General features: G+C 48.8%; 1 protein-coding gene across 4 annotated transcripts; it reads left to right on the top strand.

Moving 5' to 3' along the window:
* Nucleotides 1-540: 540 nt before the first annotated feature.
* GATA3 (GATA binding protein 3) lies at nt 541-19,981 on the top strand (the record flags this gene model as incomplete). Of its 4 annotated transcripts, none has more annotated exons than XM_080717067.1 (5): nt 541-781; nt 3,169-3,705; nt 9,333-9,475; nt 14,215-14,340; nt 19,697-19,981. In XM_080717067.1, 5 exons carry the CDS (start codon nt 541-543, stop codon nt 19,979-19,981), a joined length of 1,332 nt encoding a protein of 443 aa, XP_080573193.1. The 4 variants fall into 4 exon arrangements, with proteins under 4 accessions (XP_080573193.1, XP_080573192.1, XP_080573195.1 ...); XM_080717066.1 differs by having other exon boundaries at nt 9,330-9,475; XM_080717069.1 differs by having other exon boundaries at nt 19,705-19,758.
* Between the last annotated feature and the right edge of the window lie 2,226 nt (nt 19,982-22,207).

Raw genomic sequence — 22,207 nt, 5'->3', positions numbered from 1 at the left:
GATGGAGAGCCTTCCGAGGCTGCGCCCTCGCCAGCTGGGCTCGGGTGCGCCGGGTGCCCCGCGGCTCGGGGCGGCGGCCCCAGCCCCCGGAGCTCGGGTCCTCCCGCGCCCAGCGGCTCACCTAGGTCTCCCCTTTCTCTCCTTTGCAGGTGACGGGAGCAGAGCCTCGGTCTGTGAGCGCTGCGGAACCGCGGGGCAGAGGACCCTCACTTACACAAGACCATCGTCCTTGACAGTCGGGTCCCCATTTACCCTGCTAATACCTAGCTTTGGGATTTTTACCCCTTTCTCTTCTTTTTGTTATTATTTAATTTTTTTTTTTTTTTGGCCAAACTACCCCTCAAAGATCTCTCTCCACCAAACCCCATTGGCTCATTTCCCCTCCCCAGCCTTCCCATTCCCCCCTCCCTACTGAAAGCCAGCCATTAGACGACCCCCAGGCCCTCCGAGCGCAGGAGCCCGCGGACCTCCCAGGCCGACCGCCCTCCCTCTGCGCGCGCGGGTTCCGGGCCCGGCGAGAGGGCGCGAGCAGCCCAGGACATGGAGGTGACCGCAGACCAGCCGCGCTGGGTGAGCCACCACCACCCCGCGGTGCTCAACGGGCAGCACCCGGACACGCACCACCCGGGCCTCGGCCACTCCTACATGGACCCGGCGCAGTACCCCCTGCCCGAGGAGGTGGATGTACTTTTTAACATCGACGGTCAAGGCAACCACGTCCCGTCCTACTACGGAAACTCGGTCCGGGCCACGGTGCAGCGGTACCCACCGACCCACCATGGTGAGTGAGTGTTCCCGGAGTCCCGGCTCTGCTGGGGCAGGGAGACCCAGCGAAAGCCCTGCAGTGCTGTTACTGGTGCATTAAAAAAAAAAAAAAAAAATTGGGGCCCGGAAATGGGCGATGAAGCTGTCTCACTGGTGAGACTGTGTGTGTGTGTGTGTGTGTGTGTGTGTGTGTGTGTGTGTGTGTGTGTTTAAAGAGTCCAGCCGGCGTCTCTGCTGGATGGTGGCCCCTGGGCCTGCGCTCACCTGCCGGGCGCAGAGATGCAGCCCTCGGTCCCCGAGCGACCCCAGGATCTGGGCCCCGGGAGGTCCCAGCGCGGGGCGCCAGGGCTCCCTGGGCCGGGGCTCCCGCGCCGGCCAAACCGGCCTCGAACTCGGCTCTGCTGCGGAGCCTCCAGCTCCCGGTTAGCTCCGAAGTTCTCCTTAGCTTTTGCGGGCACCCCTTGATTTGTTTTTTTCCCATAGCCTTTACAGAAAGGCCCATTCTCTTCGACCTTTCCCCAGAGCCTTTGGGTTTTAGGCAGATCTCCTACCCCGCCGGTGTCGGGATCGGAACTGTGGTGCTTGACCCGTCTACCGGGAAAGGCCACACTGCCTTACATCTGAGAGATTTTAGGTTCCCTGTTACCCGGCTGCACAGAATTTTCCTGCGACTTCGCTTTCACGTTTCTTCGTGGCTTGAAACTCTGGCCACATTCTCTGCTGCGGCCTACAACAGTTTCCTTACTCTCCCCTTAGAAGCCCCCTTAGAAGATTTAGGATGATACAGAAGGGTGTTTTTTTTTTTTTTTTTAAGTAGGAGCCGGTTCCAGGTGCCTCCCCCTTCTACCTTGAGAAGTTCGGGAGAGTTCCAAAATGTGAAATAAGTAAATAAGTAAATAAATAAACCCAGCCCCAGTGTAGTGAAAGGGAGGGGGAAAAGCGTCTAACACTTTCAGTTGTAAAATTGTTCTTAAAAAATACCTGGGACCAAAAATTCAGGGGCAGAAAATAAATGCGGGGCTGTGTCAGCCCAGCGAGATAGAGTTCTGCCGGGTCCCCCTTACTCAGCGCTGGCTTTGCGGATGACAGAGCCCCTCCGGCCCCAGGCGTCCTCTGCCCTGCGGTTCCCAGGTGTCATTTCTGCGGATGGGGCGCTCTTTGACCATCCTGGGGCAAACTGCAGTTAAGTGGAAAGGCGGTAGACTGCAGACTTAATATTATTTACTATACAACTTCCTGCATTAGCGGAGTCTTAACCCTTGGCGTTCAGAGAATTCTGTCCTCCTACACTCCCCTCCCTTTCCTCTTAAGATTTTAGTTTCAGTATTGTTCTTAATGGTTGAAGAGAGTGTCAAACAGAGAAGCAGGTACTGGATTATAAGATCTATGCGTGTGTGATTGTGCTCTGGCATTTTACCATACCCCTCTCAGAGAGCGTGGGCTGCTGTTATGGCCGCCCTAAAAACTGAGTATTTTAAAAGGAAGGCTTAAGCGTATGCCCTCCGAATTAGTCACCCTCAGTTTAAAATAGACGCACAAACTGGGACTTTGTGTCTGGAGGGGGCGGCTCAGGTGAGAATTCACATACTGCTCTGGTGGGAGCTCAGCTTTGAGAGCACCTGGGGCTTGTTTTAGTTTCTTCTCTTATAGGGCTTGGGAGGGTGTACGAAACCAGAGAAACTGCCATCCCCGGGGTCAGCCCTGAAAAGTTTCTATCAGCCACTTGGGCAATGAAAATCTCCTTGCCAATCCCACTTGGGGCCTTTTGGAAGCAGCCTTTGCCAATCCTGAGCGGAGCGCCGCAGTGGGTTTCTTGGAGATAACCCTAAAACATCCCCTGTCCCTTTTTCCAAGCCTCTGGGCCTCTCCCTGGGCCGGGGCATCTCTGGGTGCTGAGCAGTGCTGTGATTCTGTCTTTAGGCCTCCTTATTCACAGCTAAATCTCTTATCAGGCTGCCTGGGATTAAGCCTGGGATGGGGGACTCCCGGGGCTATTGAAAGAAGCCAATAAATCAAGTCAGCGTCTAGAGAGGGGCCTCACCGAATGTGATTTAGACAGTGGATCTGTAGAGGCCAAATAGTCCAAGGGACCTTCCTTTTCTCCTCAGCACCTCCCCAATGCCAGGCACCGGCCTTTTGGGCTGCTGGACTGGGTGGGCTGTGGATGCAGGATAGAGGGGTGCGGGATAGAGGGGTGCTCAGGGTCTGCTCCCAACCCAAGGTGTGCTGGCCAGGTTTTCTTGCCACCGTGGGCGTTAGAGAGTAGGCCTGAACCCTGGTTTTCATGCTGGGAGTTTTGCAAAAAAGAGTCTGGGGGGCGCTCCAGGAAGGGTCCCCAGGTGTGTCCGTGGCCGCCCTCACCTGCATCTCTCTCTCTTCCATCTCTTCCCGCCCGCGCTGCAGGGAGCCAGGTGTGCCGCCCGCCTCTGCTGCACGGATCGCTGCCCTGGCTGGACGGCGGCAAAGCCCTGGGCAGCCACCACACCGCTTCGCCCTGGAACCTCAGCCCCTTCTCCAAGACGCCCATCCACCACGGCTCTCCGGGGCCGCTCTCCGTCTACCCGCCGGCCTCGTCCTCTTCCCTGGCGGCCGGCCACTCCAGCCCGCACCTCTTCACCTTCCCGCCTACCCCGCCGAAGGACGTCTCTCCGGACCCGTCCCTGTCCACCCCGGGCTCGGCCGGCTCGGCCCGGCAAGACGAGAAAGAGTGCCTCAAATACCAGGTGCCGCTGCCCGACAGCATGAAGCTGGAGGCGTCGCACTCTCGGGGCAGCATGACCACCCTCGGGGGAGCCTCGTCGTCCGCGCACCACCCCATCACCACCTACCCGCCCTACGTGCCCGAGTACAGCTCCGGACTTTTCCCGCCCAGCAGTCTCCTGGGCGGCTCACCCACCGGCTTCGGCTGTAAGTCCAGGCCCAAGGCGCGATCCAGCACAGGTAAGGACCACCTCCGCCCGGGCTCCCTTCTGCATCCTCCACCTGCTCCCTCTTCCTTCCAAACCCAGGGCCGGGCCAAAGGGCCCGCAGAAGGGGGCTCTCCCAAGGATCTGGGGTACTGCAGGCCTTGGAGAGGACCTGCCTTCCCATTCTCCCTGCCCGGGGAGAGTGAGGTGTGTGTGTCCTATCTTCGCTGGGGTCTCGGGGTCTCGGGAAGCTGGCCCTGGTTAGAACCCCCACCCCCCACACCCCCAGTGTGAGCTGAAAAAGCAAAAAAGACAAAAACAAAAGCCACGCCCTCTCCTGCCCGGCCAGGCAGGGAGGATTCTGCCGGTAACCTTCGCCGGTCTCCCAGACCAAAAGGAAGGCCCCGGGAATAAATCTTGAGTGTTTAATGCTAAAATCGAAACCTCCTCAAACCTAAACAAACACAGGTCCCTCCTCTGACCCCTTTGGCCTCCGTCAGTCTGACCGCTGCTCTCCGCCCAGCTCAAAGGGGGCCACGCAGACTATAGCCCAGGACAGCGCGTGTTCTGATTTGGGGAGAAAAGGCCAGAGAGACCTCGTTAAAAGCAGCCCCATTTTCTTTGCTGCCAAAGGGACTCTTAGCCCAACCTCTGGGCGCAGGAGGCGGCTTCTCTTTAGGGTGGCAGAGTTGAATAAAAACCCAAATCCTTGCAATGCGATTCATTGCGCTAGGTGTAGACACGGGCAGAAAGCCCCGTGGAAACCCATTCCTCCAGTGATGGGAGGAAAGAATCCCCCCAGGTGTGTTTCTGCTAACCCTGCTTAGGCTATCTCCAAACAGCAAGGAAGTACGCCGCATATTTATTTATCCTATTGCTGTAGCCGCTTGCCTTTAAAAGAAACACAGGCACATGTTTAAAAACCAAAATAACCCCTCCCCAATTTTGTGTCTGACGGAGGGAGGCAAGGGTGTCGAGACAGGGATTCTCTGGGACAGGATGGAAGTGTGTGTTTTTAGATAGAGTTCTCGCCATATTTCCTAAGGTGCGTTCATTTTAAGATGGGCATCTATCTGCTGCCCGGTCCGCCGTGCCAACGGTCTCTGCTCTGTCTGTACAGATCTTAGAAAAGGCAGTGGTGGAAATCAGTTTTCTTTGAACTGAGATGAGCAGTCTTCAAGAGGCAGGAACCCAGGCTCCCGGTTTGCAAAACTTCAGAGGGAGGCTCTGAAGCCCAATGACCATGAGATCAGTTTTCAGGGGATATTTTTTTTTCCAGGGTGACATTCACTCCGACTGCCTGAGCAGGACTGTCTCTATTTAGTTGATATGTTTTAGCTAATCCAATTATTTTCAGACTGCTGCACGCGACAGTTGCATTGTTTATCCAGAGCCAGGAACTTTAATAGAGTCCGGATGCGGTTAGGCTGACAGAAAAACTCAGACCTGCGTGTTCAGTACACGAAAGTAGGCAGGAGGGAGAGGGAGTCAGAAAGAAAGCAGAGATGAGGGAGGAGAGGTTTGGGGAGCAGAGCCGCCCTGTGCCTTGCCAGCGACCTGGCTTGGGGTGCAGGAGGAGGGTTGGAGGGAAGTGGGCATTGCCCCTCAGAATGACGGGCTGTGCATTTAGAGGTCGTGATGAGCTACAGATTTTTGAAAAGTCTCTTTGACGGGTAGATCTGGGTGGCTGGGGGAAGGTTGAGGCCGGGTGGTGGTTTTTTTTTGGGGGGGGTGAGGAAGGAGGAGACACAGGCTTTTCCAAAAGCCTCTGGTTTCTTTGCCCCAGCTTCCGCGTTTGATTTCCACCCCCTCGGCTCTGCACACACTATTGGTCTCCGCTTTGGTCGGTCCCTTTCTCTCTCTTTCCTTAAAATGGTGACCGGGGAAGAGGCACTTTCCCTCCGACACAGCTTGGGATGCCTGTGCATCTATTTTTTAAATTTATTTATTTGTGGTGAGGGAGAAAGCAGGCCCTTGAAATTTGGGTCTCGATTTCCTCCTTCTGGCTCTTTTCTCACAGTTTTAGAAACCAAGAATGGTACACCTGGCCCGAGTGGAGGGGAAGTTTCCAGAAGCCCTCCGTGGGCAGAGGGCGGACTGGTGGGCATCCTTTCAGAGGAGAATTGTCTTGGTTTTAATCTCTCTTTTCTCCCTTCCTTCTTTTTTCTTTCCTTTTCTTTACAAATTGCATTTATTGAAGGAGGAGACAGAGAAGACAGGGTTGTCAAGGTTGCGTTTTGGAGACGGTTGAGGCTGTGGTTAGGCACGATTGCTTTCTTTCTTAACGGGGTTTTCGGTCCTGGGATAGCTCTCTGCAAACAGAAGACAAAGGCTTTTTGCAGAGGGCCATTTCTCAGCTTTCCCCACCACCTTTTGGACTTCCGGGCATCTCTCTTTACCCTCCTTTGAAAAATTTTCCTGAATCTCCTACCCACTTCACAGCCCAGCTTCAGGGTTTCAGCATGAAGCCCAAGGGGCATTTGAAAAAGGCTGTTGAATGTCAAGAGGCCTCGCAGCTTTGTGGTTCTTGTCACCTAAGAGAGAGAGGTGTCTGCCTGAGCCACTCACAGCAGGCAGGGCAGGAGGAGAGGAGAAAGACAAAATGCTGGAAGAGAGAATGAGAGAAGGGGGGGGGAGCCCACACAGAGCAATCGGCAATCATAAACTTGTGGAGTGAATCAAGACAAAATTGCTTTAGTTTGCAGACAGCCCTGCAGAGGAGCAACCTGTCTGAAAAGGAAACTGTCATCCTCCCTCCTGCCTGACAAAGGAGAGGAAATCAGACTGGCCATGGGGCTGGGAGAGCCCCCGTGCCAGGGGCCCTGGGAACAGCTGCCCAGACCGCTCTTGGCGGTGGTCACTCACAGCACTTAGCAGCTGGTAACTCAGGGGGCTTGGAGCCCGGAGCCCCACTCTGTTCTCTGCCCAGCGCCCCAGTAGGGAAGGAATCTAAGAAGCCCCTGTCTGAGCAGAAAGGAGAGTTGGCCTGGCAGCCCCAGCGAGACCAGGGTGGATGCTTCAGGCCCCAGAAAGAGGCTGCGGACCCAGTGTCCACGTCTGCTTGGCACACGGAAACGGCAGGGCCTGCAGCCTCCTGGCTGACCACAGCCGGCACCTCCTGGCCCACTCTCTCCTTCCTCTCTCCTCCATGATTCCCCACCTCCAGTCTGCCATGTCCTGGGGCTCTTGACCCCAAACGAGGTATAGCTGGGTATGATCTACTCCTAAAGCCTTTTTAGAGATCCCAGAAGAGCTATTGGATACCCAGGAAAGTGCCTTTGGCTTCCATGTGTGAGATCCTTGTTAAGTCAGGGGTTCATGGACACTCTCTGTAGACCCCAGGCTTCGATGTTTTTTGGAATCTGGAGCAAACACCAAAGGAAAAAATTTTTTTTGCTCAAAAATGTTTTGGAGCCGTGTGTGGTGGCGCACGCTTGTAATCCCCGCACCGGGAGAGGCTGAGACAGAAGGATCATGGTTCACGGCCAGCCTCAGCTACTTAGTGAGACCCTTTGCAACTCAGTGAGACCCTTTCAAAATAAAGAATAAAAAATAGGGCTGGGTGTGGGGGCGTGTAGCTCAAGAGGTAGAATGCCCCTGGGCTCAATCCCCAGAACCACCACCAAAAAAAAAAAAAAAAAGTTTTAGAAAAACGGGACAAAAACTAGTCATTCCATTCCTGACTCTAGAGGACTCTAAGGGGGCCAAGGCTCGCCTCCACGCTTCCATGCGCCAGGGCTTTGAGCTTTCCTACATACAGATTGTCCCTGCAGAAGACGGGGGGCAGCAGGCAGGGCAGACACCCCTTGTTCCCTCAGGCTAGAGCTGGGAGTTTCCAAAGGCCAGTAGGCCCCAGGGCTGCAAGTTTCCAAGAGTCCTTCTGGGTTTTCTCTCCTTCCTTGTCTTCCTGGTAGGCTGGTGTTAAAATGATGAATTTCTCCAGACAAGGCGATCTGTGAGCTCATCTTCCACCCCGCCCACCCTGCACGTCCCCCTCCCTGCCTCTCTGAGGAAATTGGGGTCCCAGCGCTGAGAAAATGTCACTGCAGGCCCTCCCCCAGCCATCGTGCCCCAAAGTGGAGTAGGTTCTCCTAGAAAGCGCCCCTCTTCTCCTGCAGAAGTTGGAAAGAGATCGGCCTGCAGGCCATCCCGGGTCCCACGGTGGGAACTGAAGGGAATCTTTCAAGGAACTTTCTGGGGTGGGGGAGGGTCTGGGTCACTCTTAGGCCTCAGTTCTGCTGGGAGTGAAGGCCGCTGGAACAAACCTGGCCTAGCCGGATTTTCTGTTTATTTTGTTTGTTTGTGGTTTTGGAGAAAGAGAAACTGTAGGCAAGCCTTGGTTAATGAGCTGCCCAACAACCCAGCGCTCTCTGGCTAACTTGCCTCTTTGGCTTCTGGTCTTAATTCTCTTCCTTCTAACCCTTCTTTTCGCCTCTTCTTCCCACTCCGGTCCCCCCTCCCTCTTTTTCTAGGTTCCTAGCCTAACTGTATTTCCCTCCAGCAATTCCTGGCTGATCAGGCTGGTCTTATAGTTTTGTGTGTGTGTGTGTGTGTGTGTGTGTGTGTGTGTGTGTGTGTAGTCCCAGGAATTGAATCAAGGGGCATTTGACCTCTGAGTTACACCCCCAGCCCTTTTTATTTTCTTGTTTTGAAACAGGATCTTACTAGGTTACTGAGGCTGTCCTCGAACCTGTGATCCTCCTGTGTCAGCCTCCCCAAGTACTGGGATTGTAGACGTGTGCCACCATGTCTTTCTGTGTGGACTCATAGTTGTATTTCTGTTCTCATAACAGTGACTGGGGAGTAGAAAACCTTGGCATTTAAGGGGGGGGGGGCTGAAGGAACGAGTGGACCCTGCTTACTTTTCATCTGTTACGTTGCAACCAGGGTTTCACTGGAAGTAAATCTAAAGCCCCTGGTTCCTCAAATCAGCCAGCCAATTGATGGGTCCATAATGTCTATTTATTATCCGTCTATCGGGCCATGGATTAATCATTCCTTCTCCCCCATTCTAACCTCCGTTAATCAATCTCTAGAGACAGACCCAGTGACAATAATGGGTCGTTTTGTTTTCCTTTTTCTTCCTTTGAGGGAAATGAAAGAAATGTTTTGCTTTTGCTCCCTTCTGGGGCTGAGGATTCTCTTCGGGAAGTGTCCCACCTTGAATCGGCCTGCCTTCTTCTCTTGGCCTGATCTTCCCCATCAACAAAGTTCTGTTGCTATTTATTTATCTGCCACTTCTCTGGACATGATCTATGTGTACAGGGAATGATTATTCCATCAGCGGAGGCAGTGGGCCTGCTTAAAAGGCAGTGGGGGCCAGATGTGGTGATGCACACTTGTAATCCCAGTATTTGGGAGGCCGAGACAGGAGGATTGCCGATTGGAGGACAGCCTTGGCAAGTAATGAGATTCTCATAGCAATCTAGTGAGACCCTGTTTTAAACTAACTAACTAACTAACTAACTAACTAACTAAGGCTGCGGGGTGTAGCTCAGAGGTAGAATGCCCCGGGGTTCAATCTCCAGTACCATGGAGAAGGTGGAAATGTTCTCCTAAAAAGAGAAAGGAATGAAGATTCCAGTTCTATTTTTCTTGCTCCTAATTCCAAATGCCATCTGCCTTCCATAAGTGACTTATCTGTGATCTTGTTTCCAGAAGGCAGGGAGTGTGTGAATTGCGGGGCGACCTCGACCCCCCTGTGGCGGCGGGATGGGACCGGCCACTACCTTTGCAATGCCTGCGGGCTTTACCACAAAATGAACGGACAGAACCGGCCCCTTATCAAGCCCAAGCGACGGCTGGTAAGTGCAATGGGGGACTTCTTAAGTCACTCCTTTTTTCTCCCCAGTGATAATGACTTGGAGATGATCAAATCTGAAAGGTATCTCTCATTAGAAGAATTGTGTTCGAACACCGTATATTTAGATGCCTTGGTTCTCTCAGTGCTGTAGACAGAGCCACGGGGATGAGGATGGAAGGTTCCAGGAACCATGGAGAACTTGCCCCCACAGTGGCAGAAGGTGGGCTTTGGGGAAGCAGTTCAGACTCTGCCGTGAAGGCGGCTGTTGTGCGAAGTTTAAAGATTGTTGGTCTCACCTAGCAGTTGGTCTTAGCTTCTCTTTGAACTACGATCAGTGGGGGTGATAACTCCCCTTCCTCTTCTCTTTTTTTTTTCTTTGTTAAACCTCTCGATTATTAGAAATCCTTGAGAAAACTTGGCACCGGCAGGCACTTATAGAGAAAACTAACAGGACGGGTTCATTTGTAGAGCCCGTCTTCTTCAGAACCTTAGGGCAGACTGAACAGCAAGATGAGGCGCAGAGACAAATCAAAGCAGGCTTGGCAGATGACAAGAAGCCAGTCGAGACCCAAATGCTTGCTGCAGTGCTGAAACTCACCGAGCGCCGAGGGGAGACGGGGGAGTTTCCCCATGTCGATCCGTGGATGAATTGGCACCCATCAAAGTCGAAGGGGAAAGCGGCCACATCATTGTCAAAACCCATGAACACAAGGCACAACAAAGCGTACTTTAAGAGTCCCTCTGCCTCCTTTTTAAAGCATTATTTATCCCCTCGAGCAGATTATAGTGCAATGCAACACCTTTCACATCCTCTTTAGAAAAAAAAAGGAACAACTTTCTAGAGATGGAAGTGCCACGTGACTTTAATTTTTGACAATCCTAGGTCTCTAGGCTTTATTCTTTCTGATCTTTGCCCCCGACTCTGACTTTCTCACCTTCCCCCAACTTCTCTCCACGCAGTTTGGGGTGTGTGTGTGTGTGTGTGTGTGTGTGTGTGTGTGTGTGTGTGTGTTTTCCTTTCTCTCATGTGCAAAGCTGACTTCCTAGGAAAAAGCTGCCGGATATCTGAGCACTAGAGATAACTCATAAACAACAACTCAGCTTCCCCAACCTAAACATCAAGATGTTTGGACGGATCAGAACAAGAAGTGTTTTAAAAAAAAAATGGCTGGAGGTGTTAGCACAGAATGAACATGATCACACCACAAAAGAATGTTCTGAATCACCCAAAACCTGGCCTTAGTAAAAAAAAAAAAAAAAAAAAAAAAATAGAAAAAGAGAGACGGAAAGAGAGAGAGAGGGAAAAACCTTCTTGTTAAAATAAATCAGGATACTATTCTAGTTTGGTTTTTGTTGCTGTTGTTTTTAGGTGGAGCAGGAGCGAGGTGTAAAGGTCTCCTGCCCTCGGTGGTGTTGAGCGAGAGCTCCTTTGACATTTTCTTCTGTGTATACAGACTGCAGAGGAAGGTTCTGCTTCTGTTTCTTATAATTTTGCCTTTGCTCACCTTTCAGAGGAAATCTGTAGCGCTATGAATAATAATTGCTTTTGATGCTGGCGGTTATTGGCTGTCCCGTTTGAAGCCGTCTTTTCTGTCTTAATCATCTGTCCTGGGTGGGCTGATATTTCTAGTTCCAGAGAATTCCTACACCCTAGGGAGATATTCAGAGGTGTGTTTTAGTGTTTTGTTTTAGCTCTTACCTATATTTGACTCCTGAAAACCAAGGATTCTTCCTTTCTTTCTTTCCTTCTTTCTTTTCTTTTCTTTTCTTTTCTTTTCTTTTCTTTTCTTTTCTTTTCTTTTCTTTTCTGGTGCTGGGGATGGACCACTGGGCTTCACCTCCAGCCCCAGAACCTTTCCTTTTTCTTTTTTCTTGTGATTTCTATCCCATCGCTGCAGCCCTTCAACTTGTTATTTTTTTGTTTTACACATTTGTGGATTCACTGAAGACCACCCAGCCCATAATGTAGCTAGCTCTTGCGTGAGAGGCCTATCGGACACTCAATAAACAAATGCAGGAGACAGAAGAAACGGCTGAAGGGGAGAGCCACAGATTCCGTCCCACGTCCCGGCCATACTGCCAGGGTGCTCCCGGCCATACTGCCTGGGTTCTCCTGTGTCTTCCAACCAGCACAAGGCCGGGCAGCTTGCTTGGTTAATCTTCTCTGCTCCTGCCAGCAAACCAGACTGTGGCTTTGAGAGACTGTGTAAGTTTGCATCAAGTCTGTAGTACTGGAGACACTCGGAGCCTGCTCGTACTGATATTTTCAGTATTCTGCAGGCGATTACATACTGAAGCAGGTTGTTTGCAACTCCAATTTGATGAGTTGGCATTATGTGTTTGTAGTATACATTCGAAATTGTTGGGCTGGGAAATCTGGGTGCCCGGGTAGATATTCGTCTGCTATATCAAAGACAAAAATTTATAGGGGCATGATAATCATCACATGCACCACATTGTCAGAAGCCATTAAGTACGGGTTTTAACTAGTGCTTCCTGCCCAGGAGTACATAAGGGTAACAGTTATTTAAGTATGAAATTATCATGGATCATAAAGACAGGTGCACATAGGCGTGTGGAATTACAATCGACATTCTTGTGCTTGGGAAATCATTTTCAAAATGACAGCAAAAATATAATGCACCAATTATATATATATATATAATAAATATATAAATGTATATAAAATAAATATTTATATATAATATATATAATTTATATATAAAAATATATATAAAAATAAAAACTCCCCCCCCGAAAAAAATGACAGGAAAAAAAAAAGTAATACCTTCTCCATTTTGGATAGGTAAGGGTGGCTTTTAATTTTCAATTCCTTAGAATACAGAAAAGAAAACAACCACTTAAAAAAAAAAAGTTCGAACTCTTCTATTTAAAGCCCCTAAGAGTATAGCTAAGGCTCAGTTTAGTGACTTTGACAGGAAAGGACTCAGTCTGGTTAATTCACAATTGCCGCTGGGTTTGGCAGTTTGGTACGCGACCTAACTTTTTGCTTGACGAAATATTGATAAAAAGCCGGGTGTGGTGGCACATGTCTGGAATCCCAGGGACTTGGGAGGGCTGAGACAGGATTGCAGGTCTGAGGCCAGCCTGGACAACTTAGTGAAACTTTGGGGGATATGTATACGTGTATGTGGATGTGTATGCACGCGTGTAACATGTATATGATCTGTCTGGGGAAGCAGAGAAGTTGGCAGCACACTAGTGTGGCGTCTGCAAACCCCTGGGTTTAACCAAGCAGTAGAAAGAGAGAAAAATCGAGATAGAAAAGGGCACCGGGAACTCTAGTTTGGGCTCTGTGTTCTTATAATCACACCAGAATTCTTTTTCTTTCCTTTTTGATCCTTTCTTTATTTTTCTCTCTCTCTCTTCTGTTCCTTTCTTTTCTTGTACTGGACAGCCAGCCCAGGGCCTTGTGTGTGAGCAGCGTGTGCTGAGCACCGAACTCCACCCAGTTCTTATCCGAGTCTCCATCGCCACTGATGGAGGCTGGCCGGGTTCTCCCCCTTCTCTTGCCTTTTCTTTGATGAGCACTTTGCGTCTAGGAGCAGGAAGGCTTTTGCAGCTCAACTTTGCTTTTGACGGTGGAATGTGGAAAAGAGGAGAGATGCCTGTCAGAAATGACCCAGTGCTACTTTATTTCCATACTTTTGATTTTATTGTTTTTTTTTTTGTATAAACTATGGACACGAAAGACAGTCACCCGATAAATTTAAATGCATCAAAAAGTGAAAGAAATATCTCCCTATTTAAAAAAAAAATGAAGGCAGGACCACACCAAGGAATTGGAATGCAAGTTTAGGCTGACCTGTCGCTCTTCCCGGGCACAGTGGATACGAAACCCCTAATTTCACATAGGCAAAGGGCAGGATTCCTACTGAACACCCCCCCCCCAAAAAAAAAGTCACTTGTAGTTTGTCTCATTAAGTGACCTAAAGAGAGCGAGGGTGGCCGTCTGGGGGTGGAAGTGACTGGGTCCAAAAGTGGCGATGGCGTACAGTTACGATGTGGAAAACTTTGGGCCTTGTTGATGCGGGTTGCCCTGCTTGGTACTTTCTAAACCGTGCCACCCCCAGTGCCACACACACACACACACACACACACACACACACACACACACAGCATTCCATTCTCCCTTCTCAAAACCTGGCACTTCTTTGATGGAAGGCCTACCAGGTGCCTTCAGTGCCCAGCTTTGCTCCCGTTTGCTGTCCCTGTATCCTGAGGACCAGGAGCCTATTTGAGGATTGACGTTCACGGGACCTGTGCTTGGGAAAGGTCTCTCCGGGGCCTGAACAGGACAATTGAAAGCCTGTTACCCAAATCAGTCTGCTATTTCAAACAACCGGTCCCAAGAAGAGCGCTGCAGTGCCCTTTGTGGGATGGGGGTAGGGGCCGGGGTGCTCAGAAAGGTGCCTCTGGCTTCCTGCTTCTCCCCATTCTGCTCTGGAGAACAGCAGGTTAAATTCTCACTCTCTTCCGATCATCCCGGGCAGTCCTGTCCAGGGGATCGGCTACATTTTTCTTCTTCAGGCAGATCTGGGGATCTTTATGACTTTCATGTGGGAAACTTGCTAGTTTTGATTTCAGTGATAAGGTTTGCATTTTTTTTCCTCTTCAAGCCTGTCTTGAAAGAAGAAGAAGAAGAAGAAAAAGTCATATTTCTGATAACACATTTAACATTTGTTTTGATTTGACCCGCTCCTCTCTCCCCACCCCCAGTCAGCAGCAAGGAGAGCGGGGACTTCCTGCGCCAACTGTCAGACCACCACTACCACCCTCTGGAGGAGGAATGCCAACGGAGACCCCGTCTGCAACGCCTGCGGGCTGTACTACAAACTGCACAATGTAAGTGGGGCTGGGGCCGCCAAGGACGGGCTCTCTCTCGGATGGCGTCCTTTATGTATTTATTTATCTGTTATTATTTTTGGGATACTAGAGATGAGACGTTAGGGGCATTCTACCTCTGAGCTACATCCCCAGCCCTATTCTTATTTTTATTTTGAAACAGGATCTAGTAGATCGATGACAGTATCGGTACTTGCCGAGGGCTGGCCTTAAACCTTCCATCCTCCTGTCTCAGCCTCCCCCCAAAAAACCCTTCATCCCCATCACCCTGTGAAGAACCTGTGACCCATCTGAATCTCCCTCTTTGGGGTCATCTAAGGGGCCTCGGAGAATCGATGCAGTAGGACCGAGCTTGGGACACAGTTTTGACGGTTGCAGCCCTACTGAGTCAGAAAGGGTTTAAAGACAGAGCAACACACCCCACTTAGTATGTACTGAATATACTATACGCGGTGTGGCAATCCCAAATGCTTTGTGGGGCTGTCTGAGTTTTTAAGGGGGGAAAAAATCTTCCCCTTAAAAAATGCAAAAAAGTCACCATTTCTATTTTGATATTTCCTTGCATTTTAAACTTTTTGCAAAGAGAGACATGGAAGGAGGAAAGAGGGAGGGAGGGAGGGAGAATATAAGGGTGAGCTCTTTAGGGAGAGAGTGAAAGAGAAAGGTAAATAGAATTGTAACGCGTGGCACAGCAATGCCTGAAACACAGAGGACTGATTCTGTTACCGAAGGGTAAAATGTCTTGGCTAACCCTGGGCTGTGATTTTCAAATGGGTCTAAAACATTTCGTGAAATGAAATGTCTTTGAGATTTCATCTGATGTCTTTGTCCTAACCAGCTTTCACATGCAGAGAGCTCTTGGGGAAAGATGTCCCAGGGAGGTTGTCATAGCAGGAAAAAGAAACCGTTTTTTTTTTTCCTTCTTCTTTATTAGCAGACTGATAGTTGCCAGTGATTTTAGCTGTGTCGTTTTCAATCTTTTAATCTGGGGTCCTCCCATTTTGTAATATCTTTACCTTAAAATTTTTTCAGTCGGGCGTGGTGGCGCACGCTTGTTATCCCAGTATGTAGGGAGGCTGAGACAGGAGGATCACAGTTCGCGGACAGCCTCAACTACTTAGTGAGGCCCTTTGAAACTCATTGAGACTCTGTTTCAAAATAAAGCATAAAAAATAGGGCTGGAGGTGTCACTCAGAGGTAGAATGCCCCTGGGTTCCATCCTCAGTACCGCCACCCCCCAAAAAAAATTATATATATTACATAATTTTTTTTCCCTGAAACAACTTTGGCCAACAGGTCATGACCCAAATTAGGCCTCAAATTTACATTACCCCCACCCCCCGCACAAGATTGCCCCCCCTTTCTCTCTCCGACATTTTCTTCTCTTCTTCAGCCTTTTCCGATTCTCCCGAAGTCTCTTTGCCAATGCAACTTTGGCAAAGTCTGGGACTGAACAGGAAAGAGGAAAAGTTTGTGCTTGGGGCCTTCTGGCAATAAATTGTCCCCAGGGACACCTGGGGAGTGGAGAGGAAGGTTTGGGACTGGATGTTTTGAGTCTCAGAGAATTTCTCAAGGGACCCCCAGCTCCCTACTCCTCTTTCATTTTCTGACAAGTTCCTGAGATGCCCAGGGTCCCTATAAACTCGCCCTGGCTGAAACTGCCATCGTCTCTCGACACGTCCTGGTACAGTGCCCAGGACCAATGAAACTGGAGCCTCGCTGTGCACGATCTTTTGTCCCCCCCCGGATCCTGGAGCTGCTAGGTATATATCCATTTATCAGCAATTAAACCCAAGTCCCGGTTTCACTTTGGGGACATTTACTTGTTCCCTGCAGCGGAGATAGATTTGTGATTAAAAAAAAATCTGGCAGATTTGGGGCATCCGTGTTTATTAGCTGTCTAGTCATCTACACGGCCTAGGAAGTAAGTTTTTGAAGTTGTCATTTATGACTTTCCAAGAACTTTCAAGTGACTTGGTCGCATTTGAACTTCTGATCGTCCCATGATGCAGACGGGGCAGAGATTCTTTGTATTTCAGTTTTACTTGGAGAAATTATGACTCAGTAAACAGAGCAGCTTGTGCAGGTCACGTGACTGATGAGGTAGGAGAGTCAGGCTGGTTTCAGAGCATCAGAAGTCCTTGCAAGGCCGGTGGCATCGGGACGGATGGGAGAATCTTGGAAAATAAAGGTTCACCCTCGCACTTTGGCATATAACAAAATTGTAGTGAATTATGTGCATGCATATGTTTTCTGTTTCCACGGAAGTATAAGAATCATGGAAAATTACCTGTAATTTTTTGATACTTAGTCACGACAAGATATAATCTCACTTATATCTAATCTGAATACATATTTCTGAAGAATATGATTTATTTTCCCCCCCTGTAGCACTAGGGATGAAACCCAGGCACATTCTGACTCTGAGCTACACCCCCAGCCCTACTTTATTTTTCTTTCTGAAACAGAGTCTCACTAAGTTGTGGAGGGCCTCACTAAGTTAAGTAGCTGAGTATTTTTTTTCTCTTCTTTTTTTAAATTTTTTGAGATACTGGGGATGGAACGCCGGGGCATTCTATCTCTGAGCTATAAGCCCAGACCTATTTTTTATTCTTTACTTTGAAACAGGGTCTCACTGAGTTGCAAAGGGCCTCACTAAGTAGCTGAGGCTGTGATCCAGCTGTCTCAGCCTCCTAAATGCTGGGATTAGGAGCGTGCACCACCACGCCCATTGCCGAGTTATTGTTATTATTTTTTATTTTGAAATAGGGTCTTACTAAATTGCTGAGAGCCTCACTAAGTTGCTGAGGCTGGCCGCGAACCTGCGGGTCCTCCTGTCTCAGCCTCCCAAGCTACTCTATTCTTAACTGTCTTCATGGCTGGGGTCCACAGTTTGGGGAAAAAGAGAGAAACTCCCTCAACCTCAAGTGTTTTTCCCCCTGGTCTTCTCAAGAGGCGATTTATGTGTATTTAACAAGAGATAGTAATCTACTTCCATTTTCCTACCTTGCTTCTGGTTTTGTTCTCTATGCAGATATCCACCCGTGTATGCCCTTAGTTGCTTTCTTCTTATCTAGACATTTAGATAACTGGCTATCTCAGCATCAGCGGATCTAGGTGGTGTTGCCACTAGTTATCTGGGGCCTGTGTGGCTCTAGTTATCTGGGGCCTGTGTGGCTCTCCGTGTAACCAGATATTATATTCAGATACCTGGCTGGTGTATCTAGATAGCAGCGTGCACATGGTGTATCTGGACATTATCTCTGTGCAGATTTGATGTGGGGGTAGATTCCTGTCATCTCAGAACGGTGCCTTTTTATCTCAGTGAGAGCTTGAAGGAGGAACCCTGAGTTCTGGCGTGACCCTTCTGACACCCCTCCTGTCGCCTTCCTGGCACAGAGATGGGGCACTGGGGTCTCTGCTCCAGGGTGGCGGCTCTGTCCCCGTCAGGTGACCTCCCCCAGCTTCAGGAAGTTGTGCCCAGCAGCCAACTAAGTTTTGGCCATGAGCTCCTTTTTTCCTTCACAGTCCTCTTTTAGCTTTGGGTACAGACAGGTAGATTCCGGGGCTGTCCCTCTTTCTTCACTCTTGAGAAAAGAAGACTGGCAGAAGGGGCCGGTTCCCCTTAGAAGTCAGGGACTGGGGCCCGGCTCTCCTTGAGTTTCTCTGCCGCATTCCCTGGGAACACAACCACATGTGCAGTTGGCTCCTGAGGTCGACCTGCCTCACTCCTTGCAGAGAGAAAGGCCTCTGTTTGCTTTGTAAAGCCCCCACCCCCAAGCCAATGATTTAAAAAGAGCAAACAAGGTTTATCAGGAAGCGCGGGATGGCAGGCCGTCTCTGAGAGTAAAGCCTAGGAATCTACAGAGGGAGGGTTCGCATCTCTCTCTTGGCTGTTTTTTTCTGGTCTGTGGTTTTTAGGATGTGCACACTTCCATGCTAAGGGACTGTCTCAGACCCCCTAGGTGGTTATTAAATATTTGTTGATTGGTTTTTAGCTTTTTGTCTAATTCAAAGCCAGGAGTCAGAAAAAGGGAAAAGTAGCCACTTTTATTCATGGCAGCTGTTACGGGATGATAGAGGCAAGGAATTAAAATCTGACAAGAGGCGACCAAAAACTGAAAAGAAGGTACAACCCCGATTTCTCCCAGGCAGATAAACGTTAGCACTTGAGGATCGTTACCCTGGCTGGGCTTTTAGAGTCCTACAGCAGATTTGTCAGATGAGCGAACAAAAGGGTATTTTCTTCTTAAAGGTTCCTCAATGGCATTTATTCTCGTGAAATATTCTAAAGTATTTCTTTGGGTGTCTGCGTGCAGTGCTGGGGATCGAACCCAGGGGCCCTTAATCTAGAGAATTTTTTTTTTTGTGTGTGTGTGGCACTGAGGATTGAACCCAGGGGCATTCTACCTCCAAGCTACACTCCCAGCCTTATTTTTATTCTTTATTTTGAAACAGGGTCTCACTAACTCACAGAGGGCCTCACTAAGTAGCTGGCTGCGAACCTGTGATCCTCCTGCCTCAGCCTCCCAAGTACTTAGTATTACAAGTGTGTGCCACCATGCTGGGCCAATCTAAGGAAATTCCAAAGAAATAGGACAGGTTATTCTGTTTCAGTTACAGGAGAAATATAATCATACTAGATGGGTCCCTGAACATGCAAACGTCCTGAAGGAACAATTTTCTTCATATTATGGATATCGATAATCTTGATTGATAAACTAGAGTCCAGCATGGTGGCGCATGCTTGTAATCCCAGCGCTTGGGAGGCTGAGACAGGAGGATGGCAGGTTTGCAGCCAGCCTCAGCTACTTAGTGAGGCTCTCTGCAACTTAGTAAGAACTTGTTATGAAATAAAGAGTAAAAATTAGGGCAGGAGAGATAGCTCAGAGGTAGAATGCCTCTGGGTTCTATCCCTAGTTTCATAAAAACAAAAAACAAAAAAAGTGATAAGGTATGCTTGGAACACCTCACCGTGGTGTCCGAAATCCATCAAAGCTGACAGTCAGCACCCCACTGTCCCCTGACACCTAGTCTACACTACTCTGGGCCCCTAGAACGGTAAGGAAGGAACCCACAGACTGCACCATGCTTGTAATCCCAGCATCTGGGGAGTTGAGACGAGGATCGTGGCTGGAGGACAGCCTCAGCTACTTAGTAAGACCCTTTGCAACTCAGTGAGACCCAGTTTCAAAATCAAAGGGTAAAAAACAGAGCTAGGGGTGTAGCTCGGAGGTAGAATGCCCCCCGAATTCCATCCCAAGTACTGCAAAATAAATAAATAAATAAATAAATAAATAAAATAAAGCAGAAAAGTAAAAAAATAAAGAAAATAAAAATATTGATCTTTGTTTAGATTAACAGACCCCTGACCATGAAGAAGGAAGGCATCCAGACGAGAAACCGAAAAATGTCTAGCAAGTCCAAAAAATGCAAAAAAGTCCACGACACGCTGGAGGACTTCCCCAAGAGCAGCTCGTTCAACCCGGCCGCCCTGTCTAGACACATGTCTTCCCTGAGTCACATCTCGCCCTTCGGCCACTCCAGCCACATGCTGACCACGCCCACGCCCATGCACCCGCCCTCCGGCCTCTCCTTCGGACCCCACCACCCTTCCAGCATGGTCACCGCCATGGGCTAGGGCCCTGCTGCTGCGCACAGGTCTCCGAGTGAGAGAGAGAGAGAGAGAGAGAGAGACAGAGAGAGAGTGAGAGAGGGAGAGAGAGGCCATCACTCGGGCCCTTTCTACTTGCGTTCTTTTTTTTGCAGGAGCAGTATCATGAAGTCTAAAAGCGATGGATATATGTTTTTTGAAGGCAGACCGCGAAATGACGTTTGCCCCTTTTGCAAAGGAGCTTACTGTGGTGTTTGTATTGCAACTGCTGAATCTGGGTCCCATTTGTGAATAAGCCATTCAGACTCACATTCCCTATTTAACAGGGTCTCTAGTGCTGTGAAAAAGAATAATTTTTTTTTTTTTTGCTGAACATTGCATATAACTTATATTGTAAGAAATACTGTACATTTGAGGAAGACTTTATTGCACCCGGGTAGCTGTAAGGAAGGCATGAAGGGCGCCAAGATTTTTAAGAAATATGGGGGAAATTAAGTCTGGACAGAAAACTAAAGTCTAATATCCAAATGGACAAACTGCCAGTTCTGTTTCCTTTCACTGACCACAGTTTGATGCATTACAAGAAAAAGAGAAAAAAAAAACACAAAAAAACAACAAAAAAAGAAAAAAATAATGATAAAAAAATAAAGTCATAGGCAAATCATTTGTTCAAAGCTGTGGGTCCCCGCAAAAGAACGACCATTTGGGGCAATCGGTGTTCAAACTCCCAAATTGCCTTCGAGGGTGGGGGGGGTTCAATTTGTCATTTCTAGACCCACACGCTTTGTGAACAAGTCGCTGTAATTGTTGTTTGTATGTATAATTCAAAGCACCAAAATAAGAAAAGATGTAGATTTATTTCATCATATTATACAGACTGAATTGTTGTACAAATTTATTTACTGCTAGTGTTAAGAACTGCCTTTTTTTTGGTTTTAATATTTTCCTTCTCTCTCGATTTTCGGTTGAATAAATTAGATTCCATTCAGTTGACCTAAGGTGGTTGTACTCTGAAGGGTTTACTTACTTTCTTTTTCTTTTTCTTGTTTTTTTTTTTTTGATGATATTTATTAAATAGCTTTTAAGGCTACAGCAGTATCTGTCTTCTCTCTCCTGCGGCCTCTGAGGGTAGCGGCGTCTGAGCTACCAGATGTGCATGTCAGTGACCTTGGCCAACAGGCCGCCCCAGGAGCATCCTGGCGGGCCACTCACCCTGTCCTGTTCCTGTTAACCAGTCTGTTGAAACAATACTATAATGATAATAATAATAATAATAATAATAATAAAGTTAAAATACAATAATAATAAAGTTAAAATATTTTAAAGCAACCCAGTGACATCGTATCGCGGGGGTGGCGGCCGAGCTCTTAGCAAATGTGGTAGCTCCTGCTAATTTAAGAGCAAGGACCTTTAAAAAAAAACAAGACAGAAGCAGATAAGCGTTCAGTTGTGCATCAGGGGACAGTGTGAACCCAGGACGAGCAACATCTATTCCTTTGAGAAACTGGGGGGGTGTTTGGAGTTTTATTACAACCCAGAGGAATTTGTCCCCGGGGCGGTGACAACTTCTAGGGTCCCCTTAGTGAGCTGCAGATTCTCTCGCTCCTGTCCCTGGAGTAGACAACCTGCTCAAAGCAGAAGTGGGAAAGTTTTCTTGGCTGGGGCTCACAGGCCCCACTGCATGCAGCCGAGGCTTCTGCCGGGAGCCGGGAGCCGGGAGCCGGCTGGGCCGCCCTTAGTGCATTTCTGTTTGGCTTTTCTACTGTCAAAGGCAGCCAGCCAGCAGAAGGGTTATCGGGATGTTTGCAAAACCTGAATTAATCATTTTGTAACTCGACGCTGTATAGTTTCCGTTTTACGCTGTTGACAGAATGTGTAACCGTGGCACACACATTTAAAGAGAAAAAGAAAGACCTCTGTTAATTGCCTCTCTGCTTTCTTAGCACATATTTTAAACCTAAAACGAACTGTTGAAATAAGAAAGTAAGGAATTAGCGATTGCACCTGGAGATCCCCCTGGCTCCTAACTTCCAGTGTTCCCAGTTACTTTTGAAACACCAAAGGAAACCGGCATCGCTTGCCATAGTCAACTTGGGAGAGTTGATTGTGTGGGTTCAGGGCTCAGGACCTGCCACCCCTTTTTCTTGCTGAGCAGATTTAATGCCCTTTCACCTTAAGAACAGGGAGTTCAAATTCTTGACATTCTTGGAGCAGGGAAGGGATGGGGTCGGGGACACTTAGGAAAATCACAAA

Source organism: Muscardinus avellanarius, assembly GCF_963383645.1.
Source record: "Muscardinus avellanarius genome assembly, chromosome: 20".
NCBI lineage: Eukaryota > Metazoa > Chordata > Mammalia > Rodentia > Gliridae > Muscardinus > Muscardinus avellanarius.
Note: the sequence above shows the minus strand (reverse complement) of the source record. Positions and strands in the feature narration are given on the sequence as shown.